The sequence below is a fragment of the Oncorhynchus clarkii genome, chromosome 2, assembly GCF_045791955.1.
Source record: "Oncorhynchus clarkii lewisi isolate Uvic-CL-2024 chromosome 2, UVic_Ocla_1.0, whole genome shotgun sequence".
Taxonomy (NCBI): domain Eukaryota; kingdom Metazoa; phylum Chordata; class Actinopteri; order Salmoniformes; family Salmonidae; genus Oncorhynchus; species Oncorhynchus clarkii.
Window position 1 is genome coordinate 15,629,850 of NC_092148.1, and position 14,486 is coordinate 15,644,335.

The 14,486-nt window shown below is 41.2% G+C and overlaps 2 protein-coding genes across 3 annotated transcripts in view; both read left to right on the forward strand.

The window, feature by feature from the left end:
• The first annotated feature begins 6 nt into the window (after positions 1 to 6).
• Positions 7 to 4,948, forward strand: LOC139422671 (B-cell antigen receptor complex-associated protein alpha chain-like). The gene is made up of 5 exons (XM_071173870.1): positions 7 to 203; positions 2,885 to 3,235; positions 3,846 to 3,961; positions 4,180 to 4,242; positions 4,380 to 4,948. The coding sequence occupies exons 1-5, from the start codon at positions 164 to 166 to the stop codon at positions 4,503 to 4,505; spliced, it is 696 nt and encodes a 231-aa protein (XP_071029971.1). The 5' UTR covers positions 7 to 163; the 3' UTR covers positions 4,506 to 4,948.
• Positions 4,949 to 5,635: 687 nt separating this feature from the next.
• The window catches only part of LOC139422822 (hormone-sensitive lipase-like), a 42,580-nt gene continuing 33,729 nt past the window's right edge, over positions 5,636 to 14,486 (forward strand). The window contains exons 1-2 of one of the 2 annotated variants that reach the window (XM_071174213.1): positions 5,653 to 5,755; positions 11,607 to 11,647. In XM_071174213.1, coding sequence (XP_071030314.1) covers positions 5,658 to 5,755; positions 11,607 to 11,647 — 139 coding nt within the window. In that variant the 5' untranslated portion in view covers positions 5,653 to 5,657. Of the gene's footprint in view, positions 5,756 to 11,606; positions 11,648 to 14,486 lie in introns of both variants that reach the window. The other variant, XM_071174222.1, reaches the window with a different exon arrangement.

Consider the following 14,486-nt stretch of genomic DNA (forward strand, 5'->3'; position numbering starts at 1 on the left):
TATCCTGACACAGAGAGACCAACAAAAGAGGAAGGAAGGTTTATTCACAAGACAACTGGGTAGAAGTGTATAGCTGTGTTGAAAGGCACAACACTCAAAATAACATAAAGGCCTTTTTATAATCTGCAACGACTGGCAACCAATATAAAACACAGCGAAGAAGATGGTGGCCGTGACATTCTTGTTCCTCTGCTTCTGGGCTGGTGAGTAAAGGGCTGCTAGGATATGCTGATAAACAATGCTGGGTAGTTAGTCTTTTAGTGCATATTCACCTTTATTTGAGAAGTTCCATTACAGGTGGAGGATGAAGATGAGACCGAAGTGTAAAACTATGGCGTTTGAGGGAATTAATATGAATAGGTTCAACATGCTTTGAACATATTTCAACCCTTTTTAGACCATGCATTGTAACATTAAAACAATTTCCCCCCATTGTATCCCTTGGAACATTAGATTATTTGGCTGTGAGTAATGTATCTGTTCTGCTCTAATGAACCGTATCTCCTACCAGAGCAGATGGTTGTGCAATCAAATTAAATTGTGTTTGTCACATGCGCCGAATACAACTGTGAAATGCTTGCTTACAAGCCCTTAACCAACAATGCAGTTAAGAAAAAGACTAAAAGAAAAATAAGAAATAAAAGTAACAAATAATTAAAGTGCAGCAGTAAAATAATAGTGAGGGTATATACAGGGGGTAATGGTTATTCGAGGTAATTGAGGTAATATGTACATGTAGGTAGAGTTATTCAAATCTGGGTAGCCAATTGATTAGATGTTCAGTAGTCTTATGACTTAGGGATATAAGCTGTTTAGAAGCCTCTTGGACCTAGATTTGGCACTCTGATACCGCTTGCCGTGCAGTAGCAGAGAGAACAGTCTGAGACTAGGGTGGCTAGAGTCTTTTGACAATTTTTAGGGCCTTCCTCTGACACTGCTTGGTATAGAGGTCCTGGATGGCAGGAAGCCTGGCCCCGGTGACGTACTGGGCCGTACGCATTACACTCTGTAGTAGAGGTCGACCGATTATGGTTTTTCAATACCGATACCGATTATTGGAGGACCAAAAAAGCCGATACCGATTAATCGGCCAATTTTATTTTTTTATTTAAAAAAAAAACATTTTTACATTTTATTTTTTATCTATTTGTAATAATGACAATTACAACAATACTGAATGAACACTTATTTTAACTTAATATAATACATCAAAATCAACTTAGCCTCAAGTAAATAATGAAAAATTTTCAATTTGGTTTAAATAATGCAAAAACAAAGTGTTGGAGAAGAAAGTAAAAGTGCAATTTGTGCTATGTAAGAGAGCTAACGTTTCAGTTTCTTGCTCAGAACATGAGAACATATGGAAGCTGGTGGTTCCTTTTAACATGAGTCTTTAATATTCCCAGGTAAGAAGTTTTAGGTTTTAGTTATTATAAGAATTATAGGACTATTTCCCTCTATACCATTTTTATTTTATTAACTGTTGACTATTGGATGTTCTTATAGTCACTTTAGTATTGCCAGTGTAACAGTAAAGCTTCCGTCCCTCTCCTCGCTCCTCCCTGGGCTCAAACCAGCAACACAAGGACAACAGCCACCACATCGAAGCAGCATTACCCATGCAGAGCAAGGGAAACAACCACCCCAAGGCTCAGAGCGAGTAGCGCGCGCTAACTAGCCAGCCATTTCACTTTGGTTACACCAGCCTCATCTCTGGAGTTGATAGGCTTGATGTCATAAACAGCACAATGCTTGACGTACAACGAAGAGCTGCTGGTAAAACGCACGAGAGTGCTGTTTGAATGAATGCCTGCTTCTGCCTACCACCGCTCAGTCAGATACTTAGATACTTGTATGCTCAGTCAGATTATATGCAACGCAGGACACGCTAGATAATATCTAGTAATATCATTAACCATGTGTAGTTAACTAGTGATTATGATTTGTTTTTTCTAAGATAAATGTAATGCTAGCTAGCAACTTACCTTGGCTTACTGCATTTGCGTAACAGGCAGTCTCCTTGTGGAGTGCAACTAGAGAGAAGCAGGTCGTTATTGCGTTGGACTAGTTAACTGTAAGGTTGCAAGATTGGATCCCCCGAGCTGACGAGGTGAAAATCTGTCGTTCTCCCCTTGAATGAGGCAGATAACCCACCGTTTCTACGCCGTCATTGAAAATAAGAATGTGCCCTTAACTGACTTGCCAAGTTAAATAAAGATTAAGTAAAGGTGTAAAAAAAAAAAAAAAAGAACAGCAAATCGGTGTCCAAAAATACAGATTTCCGATTGTTATGAAAACTTGAAATCGGCCCTAATTAAATCGGCCATTCCAATTAATTGGTCGACCTCTACTCTGTAGTGCCTTGCGGTCGGAGGCCGAGCAGTTGCCATACCAGGCAGTGATGCAACCAGTCAAGATGCTCTCGATGGTGCAGCTGTAGAACCTTTTGAGGATCTGAGGACCCATGCCAAATCTTTTCAGTCTCCTGAGGGGGAATAGGGTTTTGTCGTGCCCTCATCACGACTATCTTGGTGTGCTTGGACAATGTTGGTGATGTGGACACCAAGGAACTTGAAGCTCTCAACTTGCTCTACTACAGCCCCATCGATGAGAATGGAGTCGTGCTCGGTCCTCCTCTTCCTGTAGTCCACAATCATCACACACTAGAAACCATACCCTACACTTATAACTCTAAATAACCTGATGTTAAGATACATAGTATTACAGCACTCTGGATTGTGTGGAGTTCTTCTATTTTGTAGGCTACTGTTTCTTTTTATCATTGTCTTGGGCCAATAGTTGGACAGATATGCTGTCAATAACTGACCTTTGATCAGTGTGTTATGGGTCAACCTCATCCTACTCCTGCTGCTCTGCCTTCTAGCAGGTGACCTCAGCCGTATCCAGGTTACTCTGGAGCCAGACAGGCCCTCTCAGAGGGTGCAGCTCTCTCACACCGCCTCCCTGCGCTGCTGCTACTCAGTCACAGGGGGAGCCGTGGACACCACCTGGGCCACCAGCCCCCACATGGTCAAAGGCATCCTTCGGGGAGTGGACTGGAGAGACAACCGTGTGACGGTGGATGGGGGGAATCTGACAGCAGCAGGGGTCATGTGTCACACACTCATCCTGAGGGAGGTCCGTCTGAACGACACAGGGTTGTACCAGTGTTTCCTCAACCACAGCGCCCTGCGGCCCTCTGTATACACCCACGGCACCTTCCTGCATGTCTACAGTGAGTGTGGGTGTGTGTGAAGCCCTCACAGTAAGCACCCATGTCACCTTCCTTCAGGTCTTGTGTGTGTGTAACCCTCAAAAGCTTTAGCCTGGTCTGCACTCACAGTACTTTGTTGTACAGTATTTATATTATGTGTGTGTCTGTACATGTGGGTGTCTGGGGGGTGGGGTCAAACCAGCTAAGCAATGCAGAATTCTTTGTGTTCCACAAATCCAGTTAACCACTGCCCAGTCCAGTAGAATGCAATCCACCTAAAGCACCTAGACTTAAGCCACCAGTGAATGGCTACATTGTGTAGTAATCCCTCTGATTTAATTCAAATTACCAATGTTGAAATGTTAAAGAAATGCTATGGTTCTAGTTTTTCCTGGGAAATTGTGTGTCATAAGGAGCATTGTTTAAAGAAAATAATTGCACTGCTAAACATACACTGGCTGTTTGTCTAATTGATCTATTTTCCTCTGTCTTGCTGCAATCTGATGCATGGTACTGTCCATCCCCCCACTATCTCTCTTTCATGCACATCTAGCCTGCATCTCTTCCATGAAAGAGCAGCAGGTGAGTTCTACTCTGATGACCTTTATACGACCCCTCTCTCCTTGCTCAGGGCCGATGGTTAAGATTCTGGACATCAGTGAAAGCACCAAGAACAGCATCCTGACTGCCGAGGGAATGTTACTGATGGTGGCAGTGCTTCTGCATGGTACCATGATGCTCTGTAAGGTCAGTGAGACAAGCAGGCCACCTTTTCTACTGCTAATGCTAGGCTACTAGATCTAATATTCCTAATTTGCTCTCATTCCAATATTGAATATTGAAAACTGCTGTAACCAGAAGGACTAGTATGTATGGTAATCTTACTGTATGACTACAATGGGCTTTTTCACACCATTGGCCAAGAGAATTATGTAATATGTCATCAACTTCCTCTGCTTTTTAAGACGAAGAAACTCAATCAACTGAAGAAGAAAAGGGTCAAAGAGGAAGAGGAGAATATCTATGAGGTGGGACTTGAATGAGATTCTCTGTCTTTCTGTCATAGTCACTGTTTTCACCATTCTTAAGTCAATCAAACAAGTTCTAGAAGAAGGGAAGAGGAAGTCAACCTATCATAACCTCCCTTACCTCAATCCATATCCAGGGTCTAAATCTGGAGGAATGCTGCTCCACATATGATCAGATCCAGCGCTCTCTGGTGCAGGGCCCCTACCAAGACGTGGGCAACATGATTATGGAGGAGGAGGAAATCCAACTGGAGAAGCCTTGAATGAGAGGGGGAAGGAAGGAGGGGGAGGAAGAGAGAGGGTGGGAGAAGAGTCATTTGATAGAACAGAATTGTGGTGAGGGTTTTGATAGGAATTTTCTTAACTGCCCCCCCCCCCCCCCCCCTCCTTATGTTTGAATTTATAGAGTTGACCTGCGTCTTCCTTGCAGCCTTTGCTTATATGCAGCCTTTGCTTATATTTGAATCTAATTTCTTAGTGGACCAAAAAGACAGTAACCTACAATGTCAAAGGGCATTTTGCTTTCAATTGTGCCTTTCATTACCAATGCCGATACCTAACAACTTTATATTCATAAGAGATTTTTTTTCTGCATGTTTGCATTTTCTATGCTTTGTGTATGCATTGGCCAAATGTTTTTTTCCTCTCTCCAATCTCAATAATTCAAGGCCTGGATTGCGCTTTGTAAATAAAATTATAAAACTGATTGCCTTTATGTTTTCATGTTTACATAGTTAGCATTTTAGCTTCATGAAATGTATGTATTTGTCATATGTCCCTCGCACCCATACCGATGTGACTTGCTTGATGGAGTCTCGGAATTGTTATCCCATTTCTTACACCACTGTAGCAAAATTGAGGGGTAGCACAACTGTGATTTGATCCTTGTCAGTCAAACACCTTACCATTACACCAAGAGGTTCTTGATAGGTCTCTAGCACAGGAGGTTGGTGGCACCTTATTTGGGGAGGATGAGCTTGTGGGAATTGCTGGAGCGGAATATGTGGAATGGTATCATATACATTAAACACATGGTTTGATGCCATTCCATTTGCACCATTCCAACCGTTATGAGCCGTCCTCCCCTCAGCAGCCTCCACTGGCGATGTTGTAGCTTGTAGGCAGCTGTTAAGCAGTCACTAGCCTACAATACATTAAGGTATACCTACCTCCCTGTGATGGGAAGCCTACTGACAGACAGTACTGTACTATGTTTACCACAGATGATTATCTGGGAAAGCATTTGGACATTGCAACGCAGCAAAGAGGGCGGTGTTTGTCGAACTGGAGCACGTTAATAGGCTCCAGGAATGCATTACCAGCGCTGACTGGCTGCAGTTTTGGTTGTGGGTGTGGCTCTTTTTACATGTATGACTAGAAGATTTGAGGAGGTGCTGCGAAAATAGTGGGCGAAGATGGCGTCGGGAAAGAAGGGAGGCAACAACAGCAGCAGCCTCGGAAAAGGTTTGAATGGAAGACGTTCGTCAAAACATAAAGAGGGGCCAATAGGTACGTTATTTACAGCAGTTAGACCGTTCGCTTTATTTGTTTTTGATAATGGCGGTTAAATTGTTAATTTAGGTTGCAAACCCCAACTCTTGTCTCTCTTCTAGCTAGCTAACTAGGATGCCAACGTTAGCAAAATTACAGAAAGATTTAAGCCGCGGGAAGTGACAACAGTCTAACATGTAACTTTATAATTACGTTTTCTGGCAACTTGTATTATGTGATGAGGTTTGCATTAAAATAGTTGTGTTTCGAAGTTAAACTTAGTAGCTAACGTTAGCAAGGGGGAAACTTTCACAACTCGTTATTTTCATAATGTAGGTACTGTAACGCGCTATCTCGCTACAATGTACCAATGCAATGACTTGGAAATTGTAACAATTTCGCCCGAGTATTTGACGGTAACGTTAGTTAGAATGACCATTGTATCTAATCGAAACCTCTAGTTACCTGTTATATCGGCATCTTTCTTTAGCCCCTGTTGCTTACGCCCAGCTCATGTAGGCTGACGATGGCAACTGTCCACCTGATCAGGTTGTCCACTCAGATAACACAGTGGGGTATGTGGGGTCAGGGATTAACGTTGGTTGTGTGTGGAGAGGTGAGGGACGTTGAAAAACGACACAATGCAACAGCAGCATCATTCAGTCAGACAGTTCTCCCACTGTATAGCAGGCTTATTTACTAGTATTTATTTAAACTAGCACTATATTTAAAAACAACTGGTTTAAATATGTCCAAGAGCCTTTCACAATAGTCTCTCACAAACAAACCATTTATCTGTAGGTATTTAATAATGAGGTGAACAAACATGTTATTATCTAAAGCAAATGTGCCTCTTGGATGAAAACTGGCACTAGACTGTTATTGTGGTGCAAAGAGACCTGTTATTATCTCTATCTGTAAGCCCCTTTTTGAGTAATTCCAGATCATGAGCGAAGAGCCAGATGCATTCTGCAGGGGTAGGATTTCCTGCTTCCCATAGACATTTGAATTGCAAAAATACCTGTGGATTGGATTCCCACAACATTAACCACACGTTTAGCCTATCCATCAAAATATGCAGGTAATGGTGAATGTAGCCTAGTTGTCAACATGAGCTGCAGATTAGGTCTGACCTTAGCAATGAACTGTTGAATGAGATGTTGACTCAACTGTCAGTTGACTAGCCACCTGTAGTGCTAGACTTTCTTTTCTGGTCTGTCATCTCAGTCAGACAGTGTAGTAAAGGGCTGAGGGGAAACTGGTGAGGCCACCAGGCATGCTTGGTTGTGAGGGGTGGAGAGGGGCTCATTGTTACTAACGTCCTGTTGTGAAGTTTGGCCACAACTGAAATAGTCTGGAGCAAGGGTCGCACCTTCCGAACCCCACCATGACAGGAAATACCCCCCCCACCCCCTTACACAGCCCGAGGAAGATGTAGCCTAGCCTTCACACTGTTTGAATGCTTCTTCACTTCAATTAGCAATGGAGCCTACTTCCTCCGTCTTAGCCTATTATTGGTACCATGACATTTTGGATGAAAGTGAACTTCTATGCTATCTAAAGTTAAAGAGCAGTGCGGTGTGCACCACCCATCACATCTCTAGGCCTAGATGACATCATGCCATGATCAATTAGGGTAACTTACACATACTATAGGCTTTAGTATTCATATTAGTGGTTGAACTTTGCGCTTTAATGGTCTTCTTAGAATTCTGTACCCACACTCTGTAGACCCTCTGTATTTTGTTCAATTATGTGAGTCCACAGTGTTTAAATGAATACCTGACTATTTGAATATCATTAACATGCAACATATTCAAAGAGCATAGGAGACACTAAATGGATGTCAAGTAGCCAATTATCTCTGCTATGGATACTGAGGTACCAAGTTTGGAAATACGAGCAGACATGGTTATTAATTTTAATGAGACTTTATTTTCAAGATTAACTTGTAAGCCTCTCCTATCTAGAATGTAGAAAGTAATTTCACTCTCTTTGCCTGCCTCCTTACTTTTCTCATTGTAACTTGGCTGAGAATGTACCTTTTTCTTTGAAGATAAGCTCATCAGGGAGGGTGCTAAAACATTCAGTCAACCTATCCTTACTCTGTATTCAGATGATTCATCATGTTTGTCCTGCAGTCTATGGGATCATTAGGATGCCACCTCACCTTGCATTTTTCAGTTGAAAGGTGACTTTGTATGTATGTGGTTCCCTAAACATTCTGACAGCCTCTATAACCCCTCAGACTTCCTGGTGGGTCACTAAATTAACCAAAACAATATTAAGGCCTAGCCAGTCAGACTCAAGCTGCAATCCAGGAGAAATGAGCTGAGCTGCCACCCACCAACAATAATTTGTTCCCACTGTTTGGAAAGCACTGCTTACAACCAATCCAGCTGCTGCCCTGGCACGTACAGTGCATTCAACAATGAGGTTCAGGCCTGGAGCAGATTTAGACATTTCTCAAGACTTGGCCTGGCCTACACACACATCTCAGCATCCCTAAACAGTACATGTTCAAAGGTTCAGTATTACTGTTAAGACTTGAACTCACATGTTCAGACAGTATGAGGTGTTTGTGGTGTAGTAAGTGTCTGTTTGCATGTGAGTGTGCAGTAGGCTGTAGATGAAGATCCTTTATTGGTCTATTGTTCACAAGGTCACACTGAAATTTGACCTCTGGTCCCAACCTCTCCGAAAGACATGCAGGTTGAAGAGGTTGCAGCGGAGTGCTGCCACACTGGACACCCATGGAACAGTTGTTGTGGGGGTGGGTTAAGTGACTTACTCAAGGGGCGGCAGAGTAGCCTAGTGGTTAGAGTGTTGGACTCTAGTGGTTAGAGTGTTGGACTAGTAACTGGAAGGTTGCAAGTTCAAACCCCCGAGCTGACAAGTTTGTTCTGCCCCTGAACAGGCAGTTAACCCACTGTTCCTAGGCCGTCATTGAAAATAAGAATTTGTTCTTAACTGACTTGCCTAGTTAAATAAAGGTTTTAAAAAAAATGGGAAGGGCACAACGGCAGGCGGTTATTATTTTATTTATTTCACCTTTATTTAACCAGGTAGGCTAGTTGAGAACAAGTTCTCATTTACAACTGCGACCTGGCCAAGATAAAGCATAGCAGTGTGAACAGACAACACAGAGTTACACATGGAGTAAACAATTAACAAGTCAATAACACCGTAGAAAAAAAGATAAAAATATTGTATATACATTGTGTGCAAAAGGCATGAGGAGGTAGGCGAATAATTACAATTTAGCAGATTAACACTGGAGTGATAAATTATCAGATGGTCATGTGCAGGTAGCGATACTGGTGTGCAAAAGAGCAGAAAATTAAATAAATAAAAACAGTATGGGGATGAGGTAGGTAAATTGGGTGGGCTATTTACCGATAGACTATGTACAGCTGCAGTGATCAGTTAGATGCTCAGATAGCAGATGTTTAAAGTTGGTGAGGGAGATAAAAGTCTCCAACTTCAGCGATTTTTGCAATTCGTTCCAGTCACAGGCAGCAGAGAACTGGAACGAAAGGCGGCCAAATGAGGTGTTGGCTTTAGGGATGATCAGTGAGATATACCTGCTGGAGCGCGTGCTACGGGTGGGTGTTGCCATCGTGACCAGTGAACTGAGATAAGGCGGAGCTTTACCTAGCATGGACTTGTAGATGACCTGGAGCCAGTGGGTCTGGCGACGAATATGTAGCGAGGACCAGCTGACTAGAGCATACAGGTCGCAGTGGTGGGTGGTATAAGGTGCTTTAGTAACAAAACGGATGACACTGTGATAAACTGCATCCAGTTTGCTGAGTGGAGTATTGGAAGCTATTTTGTAGATGACATCGCCAAAGTCGAGGATCGGTAGGATAGTCAGTTTTACTAGGGTAAGTTTGGCGGCGTGAGTGAAGGAGGCTTTGTTGCGGAATATAAAGCCGACTCTAGATTTGATTTTAGATTGGAGATGTTTGATATGAGTCTGGAAGGAGAGTTTATAGTCTAGCCAGACACCTAGGTACTTATAGATGTCCACATATTCTAGGTCGGAACCATCCAGGGTGGTGATGCTAGTCGGGCGTGCGGGTGCAGGCAGCGAACCGTTGAAAAGCATGCATTTGGTTTTACTAGCATTTAAGAGCATCTAGGGTTTGAAATATATTGAGACAAGTTAGACAGTAACCTGTAGCAAAATATAACTAATTTGATTGAACATGAAATGTATTTCAATATAATTGAAATATCACTATAGTCTACAGTTTATATTTTAATGCAGTCCTCTAGGTTTTCATTTTATGTCACTTGTTCGTATCAATTGCGTAGACATTGGCAACTTTGTATTTGTGGTCAATTTAGCCTTAAAATGCTTTTGGGGCGTGTCATTTAAATCATGACCAAAAAAATCTAAGATATTTGGCTACAGAAGCTATTTCTTACCGATCTTTACATCTTCTGTCCAAAAAACAAATCCTGTGAAATGATGTCAACACATAGGGGGGAGTTTCTGGCTAGCTACGAACTAGCTATGTCGGCCGTGGCGTGCATGACCAGAATGACACATCGCTGAGAAAGAGGAATTGTTGGACCGTTGCCCGGAGTCTACTCTTTTAATTAGTTTATCCTATAGCCTACTTTACCATACTTTTAAATGTACCTCCTGTAAATTCAGTGAATGAAATGTAGACCTACCCTTTGATCTAGAATAATATTGCTTTAAAATTCCTTTACTACTGGCTTACCTCATCAGAACTATAAAACGAAGGATCTAAAACCTAGAGCTTGGATGATAAACCGAAAATTATCGACAGCGACATTGCTTTCCTCTTACCAATGTGGCCTATTGCTGCAAAGTTTTTATAGGACATTAGCCTACATTTTACTGGTAGATTAAGCAATTAGCCTACACGACTATATAGCAACAATATTATATTCAGAGTTAGCAATCTCTTAAGTGTTTTTTTTAGTTTCCCACTTCCTCAGGTGGTGAATATTATAGTTTATACTCCAATATGCACAAAGATGTCGACAAATTCCCTGAAGAGCCAAAAATAAATCTGATCATTCTGTAGCCTATTTTGACAGGTTGAACATCAAAATATCAATCATGCATTTCCTGGATGTTCGATGAAATAGCTTACTTTTTTAATCATAGGCTACCATCTCAGTTGACTGACTAGGCACTGGAAAAAATGTCTAGAGCCCTGCCGCTAATGTAAATTAACTGTCTATTAAAACATTTATCATGCAAAAGTTATTTATCTCAATATGACTTTTTGTCTCGGCCAGCTCTAGCACCTCCCCAAGAATGATTTATTGATTTTATTGTTAGTGCTCTACTAGAATCTGACAAAAGGAATTTTCTCTCTCACATGCTCACACGCAGTTGTCTTTTGACCATGGTATCTACCAATTTGGCTGAAGGTCACTGGGAGTTGCCTACTGAACAGCCAATAACAGCCAAGGTTACTAACTTCCAGGGGGGAGAGGCAGAGGTTAGGCTACAGTATATCACCACTTGGAAAAGGGTATTATTTCAATCTGACATCAGGGAACATGCATGCACCCAATCCCCCTACTCGGTTCTGTGTGTATACTGTGTGCATGCAAACAATGTCTGTTTTACCCTGACTGGGAAAAGAGTCATGCCCCCAGAGTACAGCTCAGTGGGACTGCTGGCATGTGGCAGAGTGAATAGAAAAACAAGACTGGTTGGAAGTGGATAAAGAATGACATGCTGCCTGACACAAAAACAGACAGGGGAAGAGTCACCAAGTGAGGGAGAGAAGGTGAAGCGCGGGAGGATAAATCCTAAAACTCTGTCTGTCTCTTTTACTTCACTCTTCTCTTCCCTCCTTCTCTTGTTGCTGTTGTTGAAGAGAGGTGACTGACAAGGACAGAACCATGAACCCCGACACGGGTAAAAAAAACTATTTATACTCATGGCTTTAGAGTAGTTGTGACCTACAGCATGCTTAATGCCTATATATGTATCTGCCTGCGCATACACATTATTTACCTTATCTTTTTCTCTCACCCATCCACACCATTCCCCCTGTAGGGCTCATTAGAAGCCTGTTGTGCTGCTGGTGGTAGTTGTTGTACATGATTTATTAATGCCGGTATTCATCCATCTTTAATGTCTTGGGACCAGATGTCGCTTTTAGTTCAGTGTGGTTGTTTACACTTAACTGCCTGGTGTAAAAGTTGACTGGTCATAGTGCGACTGAAACCATGTTAGGTTCTTTCAGAGATTTTAGATGGGTGATATGGACTGAACCGCTGTTGCTTGCGTAGGCTGCCACCATCTCTATAGACTTGAGAGAGAATATAGTGTGCTGCTGCTTTCACTCATTTGATTAGTTTAATTGATTGATGGTTTAGTGGTCTGAGTTGTCCTCTTGCCCTCTTAATGTCATGTTCTCAGGATAAATAGTGGGCCAGAAACCTCAAATGTTGCTTGAGTAGAAAATAGACCCTGTACATATTCTCTAGTGGTTGAAGTATTGTATTGCAAGTAGCCTAAGTATTTTGTGCACATGGGGGATATGAGACACTTAGTCATAAAACAAGATCAGCCATTTGGCCTTAGTGAGAAGAGCGAAAACTAGTATTTAAAAAAATAAATAAAATAGACATTAGAATCTTTCATTTTCACCACCATTGCAGAATAAATCCCTTACCTTTTCTAGGCAGCCGGTCTGTAGTCTAGTTGAATTTAAAGTGAACATGCAGACAGTTGATATTTTACTTTGAAGTATTTATGCTGCTACTGTTTGTAGCCAACTGTAAAATGACTAGCCTCGACAATGTTTAAGAATTCACGGGCATGTTAGGTTGCGGGGTAAGTCAATGCAAAACATTGTTGAATTCAAAGTCCTCAACAGTTTGTGACCGACCACCTGGGTTCAGTCTTATGTTGCAAAATTTGAAATTGTGTTTTTTACTTTGGATGAATGTAGACTCAGAGCTACAAAATGGTATGTCATACACTGCAGTTGAGGAACAATGGCAAAGTAAATGGTTACTTGCATAGATGTAATATCAAAAATAGAAAGTGTCCAGATAAAAATATTTACAAAATATTTAATAATTGTTAGATGATGCTTACCCATACATACTTGTCTAAATTGTTGGGTCATGTGAATGAAGTGCCATAACCACCCTCCAGCTACATCTTGCTAAGTGGATGGGTCACTTATCTAAACGAGTACAGTGGTTCCTCTTAAAAGTTGCAGCATTCTGTGGCACGTCATTTAATTGTCAGACATTATTTATGTTATTGCTAGTTTGACCACCAGAGGGCATCTTTAACCTCTCTGGGATATGTGGGACAGTAGCGTCCCACCTCGCCAACAGCCAGTGAAAGTGCAGGGTGCCAAATTCAAAACAACAAAAATCTCATAATTACAATTCCTCAAGCATACAAGTATTTGACACCATTTTAAAGATAAAATTCTTGTTAATCCAGCCACGGTGTCTGATTTCAAAAAGGCTTTACAGCGAAAGCACCTCAAACGATTTTCAGGTCACCACCAACTCACAGAAAAACACAGCCATTTTTCCAGGCAAAGATAGGAGTCACAAAAAGCAGAAATATAGATAAAATGAATCACTAACCTTTGATCTTCATCAGATGACACTCATAGGACATCATGTTAAACAATACATGTATGTTTTGTTCGATAATGTGCATATTTATATCCAAAAATCTGTTTACATTGGAGCCTTACGTGCAGTAATGTTTTGATTCCAAAACATCCGGTGATTTTAGCAGAAATACTCATAAAACATTGATAAAAGATACTAGTGTTATTTATAGAATTAAAGATAGACTTTTCTTTAATGCAACAAAATTGCAGAAAAAAAGGGAAGAAGATTAACGAAAGCATAAAGATGTTGGTGGATAAATGCTGTTTTGAGTTAGAAATGTAACACTTTAGAGTACTTAAGCATCGACTACATTGCAAGTTGAGGGATTTTCACAACAGTAGCCGGGCTATAAAAAGTATTGTCCTTCTAATTGGAAACATTTGCATTCTGGGCTAAATTATTTATTGTAACCACAATGTCACATAATTTGTATCTACCTTTCCAATTACTTTTAGAGTTTGGGATTTACAAATGTGCGCTTTTAATTATTATTTACTTTGTTTTATTTTGATCGTGCAGACTTTTTTCTTTAAATGATTGTTTTATGTAGGATGATACATTTGACCAGTTGCATTTGTAAGTAGGCCTAATAAAAAAAATCCTGCTATTACGCTGTTAAGCCTCATAGCCTACCTCAGCCAGTTAAGTTATTTTATATAGGTCTAGGCTCTGAAGAAATAGACTTCAATTAAGCCCTCTTGTTTGTAAAGTCAAATTAAAATGAAGATTATTGTTGAAATGAATTGCTCTACTGGTGTAGGTTTTCTCCATCTGTTGGTGTGCAACACTTGTCTAACGTGTGAATCTCTCATGTCGCACATCAAATTGAAACATATTGTCATTCTCTGCGGTGTAACGTTATTGTATTTGGCGCAGCGAAGGTGTCCACTTTAGGCCGGGGATTGTAGGCCTGTTGAGGGCTAGCTCTAGTGTAAATCCCTGTAATAAGGATATCTTCCATACAGGGTTCTAGCGTGATCTGCCCAGAAGAGTGTAGCCTACCGCCTTTAGAAATATAATGACTGAGGGCAGTTTCTAATTAGCAAAGCTGGTCTCGTGAATTGCAAAGAGTTATGGGATATTAGAACCCCATTGTCTTAACCTTG

Coding starts and splice junctions, on each gene's coding strand:
- LOC139422671 (XM_071173870.1), top strand. CDS start 164: ATGGTGGCCGTGACATTCTTGTTCCTCTGCTTCTGGGCTG. Junction 204..2,884: donor GTTCCTCTGCTTCTGGGCTG/GTGAGTAAAGGG, acceptor TCTGCCTTCTAG/CAGGTGACCTCAGCCGTATC. Junction 3,962..4,179: donor GTACCATGATGCTCTGTAAG/GTCAGTGAGACA, acceptor CTGCTTTTTAAG/ACGAAGAAACTCAATCAACT.